The following is a 4,872-nucleotide window of genomic DNA, read 5'->3' as shown; positions in this document are numbered from 1 at the left end:
TTTAATTTTAAGGAACCGCCTCTCTTCTAATTGGATTAAGAATGGATTAATAATCGTTATTATAATTTCATAACTAAATTCATACTTTCATCGAACAACCACCATGAGTTTCAAAATCAAACAAATTTTTTAAATTTTACAAAATCAAATTCGTTAGATCTTATGCACAACGACGAAATACCAGAAACACAACCTTAGATGCTCGTCAAAGGCTCGTCGAACCGTACGAAATCGGTACGTTGCGATAATTTTTTTAAAAAAAAATTCGAAACCCAAGAAACGCCTAGAATTTTCGAATACCCTAGGCTGAAACACCTAGAATTTTCGAATACCCTAGGCTGAAACGCCTAGTTTTTTCGAAACATAGGCGTTTCAGCCTAGGGTATTCTAAAAAACTAGGCGTTTCACCTCAAACGCCCAGATTTTTCATACAACCACACGGTTGTTTGCACGAACTAGGCGTTTGAGCCTAGGACGTGCGAAAAATCTAGGCGTTTGCGGCGAATTCAGAAAAAAAAAACATTTTCTCCGCCGGCGACCGACTTCCCTTTGTCCTTACTCGTCATTATTGTGGCTGTGTAGATCGTGAAACCGGAGGTAAGGAGTTGATGGTTAAAAGAGGAGGAGGAGGAGGTGGTGGTGGTGGTGGTAGTGGTGGTTAGTATGAAGAGGTGGTAGTGGTGGGTAGTATGAAAAGGGGGGTAAATTGAGGGGGTAATTTTTTTTGATTAAAAAAGGGTAAATTTGTAATTTTAGTTTATTTTGCGGGCGTTAGTTAGATATTCGAGAGCGAAGTTTAGCTTTCCACTTTTTAATTTAGTAAATTAGTACTGTATTTCTTAAGTATGATTTTTTTGTAGGCTTTTTATCACGAACGGCCAAGGCCCCGTTCACTTCATCTTATTTTTACTGAACTAAAATTATTTTACTAAATTGAAATTATTTTTATAGAATTGAAATTAACTTTGCTGAACTAAAATTATTTTTACTGATTTCATGTTATATTTCTTCTTTAAATTTATTGAATTTTTGATTGAAAATGTCTCGAGCAAGACTCATACCTCGCTATCACGGCAAATTATAGATTAATAAGTTTATCGTTATTTTTTTTTGTTGTTTAGTTCGTTTGACTCTTTTTTTTTTTAGAGATGGGAATCGATCTAAAGAGGTCAGGATATTCGGGAATCGAGACAGAAGCTCTAACCACTTGATCTATATAAAATAATTAACCTAGCCTTCAATTCCAAAGCCAAAATACTTAAGAATTATTTTATTGTTAGTATTATTTACTTATGTACAACTTAAATTAATTTAAAATAAAACTCTAAATATTTAAATACTAAATGAAAGCATTTGCGATATATGGATTTTTTTTTATTTTTTTACTATAAATCTCACGAGATGACAATTTTTTTTAAATTAGACATTTCAGCCATTTTGTGTGTGGCTGACCATACCGTGTGAGCACTTATAAAAAAAAAATAACCTCTATAACAATCGATAAGTAACTTCAATAATACTAAGCGGGTAACCCCTATAACAGTGACATAATAACTCCTTTAACACTGATAAAGTAAACCTATTTCACTAACGAAGTAACTCTTATGATGACTAGCTGTGGTTAGCCACATATAAGAATTTGTAATTTTGTGTATATAAAATTTTAGAAGTATATCTCTGGCTATGAAATTAGGCTTTATTTATTGATATATGTTAGATTATTCAGTAACATTCTATTTTATAAAATAGCAATAAAAAATGGTCAAAGTTCAGGAAAAAGAAAAGTCAAGTGTATCAATTATTCAAGAACAGAGGGAGTAAAATGAATATGTCAAAAATAGAATAAAGTAAAGGGGGTAAAACAACCTAAAATGGAAATTGAGTAGAATTCATTACTCCGTGATTAAAAACGCACACAACATCTATAAAATAATTTGAAATTCAATAAATGCATAACCATGCAATTGAATCAATCAAGGCACTCCTGTTTTTCATGAAGCACAAAACCTATTTTTTGTGAGACTGGAGTATGCAAGAAGAAGATGAACAACACATAGCTTTGAACCTAGAACTTAAAACATCAATAATATCATCAAAGTTTCAGGGTTGAGTCCACTTAGAGATCCCTCTACCAAAGAAATCCTAATCAGGCAAGAGTACACCAGCTATACCAACAAGTCCTACAAGGTAATGTGACCATCATTATAATCGGGCTAGCCCCAGTTGCTCTTATTGATTAACAACTTTGTTTCTCAAAATGGCACTTTAGTAAATAAAATCAATTATTTTAATATTTTAATATTATTTTGCTGTACTTTTGGTTCTCTGTATTCCACTTCCACACTTCATCTGGGTAGTCTACCTCGTGAATCACGCTGCTTTTCTCCGTCCTTCATTGAAGCAGATCGCGAACCAGCGCCTCACCTCCATCATTGAAGCAGATGCGAACCAGCGTTTCACCTCCATTGTAGCAGATCGCAAATTACCGTTTTACCTCTATTGAAGCGTTTCCGGCGGCTTCGCCGCCAAATTAAAACGAAAACCCTAAGGAAATATAGAAAAATAAGGGTATGGTTAACCCCAAAAGGGTAGGGTTGCCGTCCTCCTCCATTAAAGATATTCGCGAGCTTTGATTACACCATTGAAGCTGCTTCATTCTCCATTAAAATTGGTTGATACCTCCATTAAAGCTCTAGTCTTCTGCTGCAATTCTTTATTTTCTTAGGCAAATTACAATATTAACCCTCACTTATTGTCTAAAATTACGAATATACCCTCTTGAGATACATCTCTTGTTAATCAATAAGAGAAACTTGTATTTACCCATTATAATCACTGCTAGCAACACCAAACAGCGCCATTAAGGCCGCATCTTCTGCCTTCAACTAAGATAACCACCATTTTTAATATGAATGCCAAAATAAAGACTGAGGTGCAAAGGTGCAGCTGCTACTTGTATACTTCCGACCCACAGATTACCCTTGCATTTGCGGAGGCCCTTGGAAAGCTGCACACTTGCTCCACAAACTTATGCTGCTGAACTCCTACCATTACCATCTTCTCCAAATTGACACAACTCTTAAGCAAAAATTCTGCTAGTCGAAGCAGACCCTGAGAAAGTACCTTGTGGCTGTGCAGGGTGACAGATTTGAGTTGTGGAATCACACGAAGAGAAGAGAGCTCTTCGAAGAACAAATGATGGTCATGTGTTTTACCCTGTACATTATTGAATTAAAAGACTTTATTAAATGAAAATCATGCCAATAATAGATTTCAAATAAACATGATGCACAAAATACACATACTGAAACTCGTTGCATATTCCTCCGTGAAGTTGAGAATACTATGAGTTCTTCCAACTGAGTTGAACTCCTCAAGACTCTCAAAATACCTATGAGCTGATCTTCATTAAGTCGTGACTCGATATGTAAACGCTTCCATCTAGTTTGTGGAATATCTAACTCCTTCAAATTTGATTGCTGAATGAGAATGACAAGTATGCTATCAGTAATCTAACTTTGTCCAATAAGTTGACCAATGATCGTATGCTAATTCATTATGTGATCACATTCAACAATAAAGCACCAGAATCATGTTAATTACCAAAAAGAAAAAAAAAAAAAAAATCCTTGATGTTGATTGGATCTCTACACTCAATTTAATTAGGATTTTGGGAAGGATAATCGCAAGTTAACTAGTACACACTAAAAACCAGTGAATGATTAAATAAACTTAACACCGATGGTGTAATGAACGATATTCAATTGTTAGTAGAAGGCAAGATTTCTAAAATACTATTCAAGATTAATTTAGTACTCATAATATACTTATTCTAGAGCGAGGTAATGAACTTCAATTATAAAATAAAATATGAAGAGCACATGGTTGCATCGACTACCATCAAGACAACACCCCTACATGACAACAATATTGGAAATTTTTTGACTACAAGAGATTGCATAGTTAAATATCAACTTGTAAGGTCTAGTGAAAACAGGGAGACTCACCTGAAAAGCTTCCTCTGAAAATTTGACAACCTCAGCTTTACAAATATTGTTCACAATTTTATCAAACTGGGGCATAGAACTAATACGAACTTCACGAACAGATGGAATATTAATCACTTGAAGATATGACCCTGTTCTACAACTAAGATGAACGTTTAGAATTTTCAGGTTGGGGCAATCAAGCACACTTATTTGATCGGAATCAACATGTAACTTTTCAATGTTTGGAGCAGTAAATCGCACCTCGTCCAAGTCATAGGCATGACACAGAACCAACTCTTGTAAAGAAGGGCATCCAAATATGACTTTCTTTAACATCTCATTACTCACCTTAACACAGGTAAGTGATAATTTTCTTAGTGATCCCATTTGGACACTAATTAACCCCTCAATTTTACCTTCAATAAGTTCAAGGATAACAAGAAACTGACTTGTGAAGGCAGAGCGAGGCAAATTGATATCATACCAATGACCAGATGAACCAAATTGGACTCTACTCAGCCCTTCAATTTCACAGCGATCAAGTTTCAGCTTAACAAGAAAAGGATTTCTGAAGACACAGCGAGGTATAAGTTCATTATAAACATCATATTCAAGTCGAACATCTAATTCCTTGACTTGTCTCTGCATTGTTAATCTCATCCAATGAATCATATCCGGGATTAATAATGTATCATAAATATCACACACATTCGTATCGCAGAAACGGATCAGCAATTTATCAATGGGATTCCTTTTGTGAAGCCATAGCACATCGCACAAAAAATTGGTAAAGCAAAAACTTCTTTCTTTATGATCCACTGTTCCTTTAGGCCTTCTGCTTTGAAAAATTCAGTCTTTAAAATCAAGGGAGGAAACCAAAGTC

General features: G+C 34.8%; 1 protein-coding gene across 1 annotated transcript; it reads right to left on the bottom strand.

The window, feature by feature from the left end:
* Positions 1-2,851: 2,851 nt before the first annotated feature.
* LOC145584298 (uncharacterized) lies at positions 2,852-4,637 on the bottom strand. Its single transcript, XM_081641170.1, has 3 exons — positions 4,008-4,637; positions 3,306-3,479; positions 2,852-3,216 (listed from the first exon to the last, which is right to left on the bottom strand). The coding sequence occupies exons 1-3, from the start codon at positions 4,635-4,637 to the stop codon at positions 2,950-2,952; spliced, it is 1,071 nt and encodes a 356-aa protein (XP_081497296.1). The 3' UTR covers positions 2,852-2,949.
* Positions 4,638-4,872: the final 235 nt, after the last annotated feature.

Source organism: Chenopodium album, chromosome 16, assembly GCF_948465745.1.
Source record: "Chenopodium album chromosome 16, dcCheAlbu1.1, whole genome shotgun sequence".
In the NCBI taxonomy this organism is placed as follows: Eukaryota; Viridiplantae; Streptophyta; class Magnoliopsida; order Caryophyllales; family Amaranthaceae; genus Chenopodium; species Chenopodium album.
This window is presented reverse-complemented; position numbering and strand designations above follow the sequence as displayed.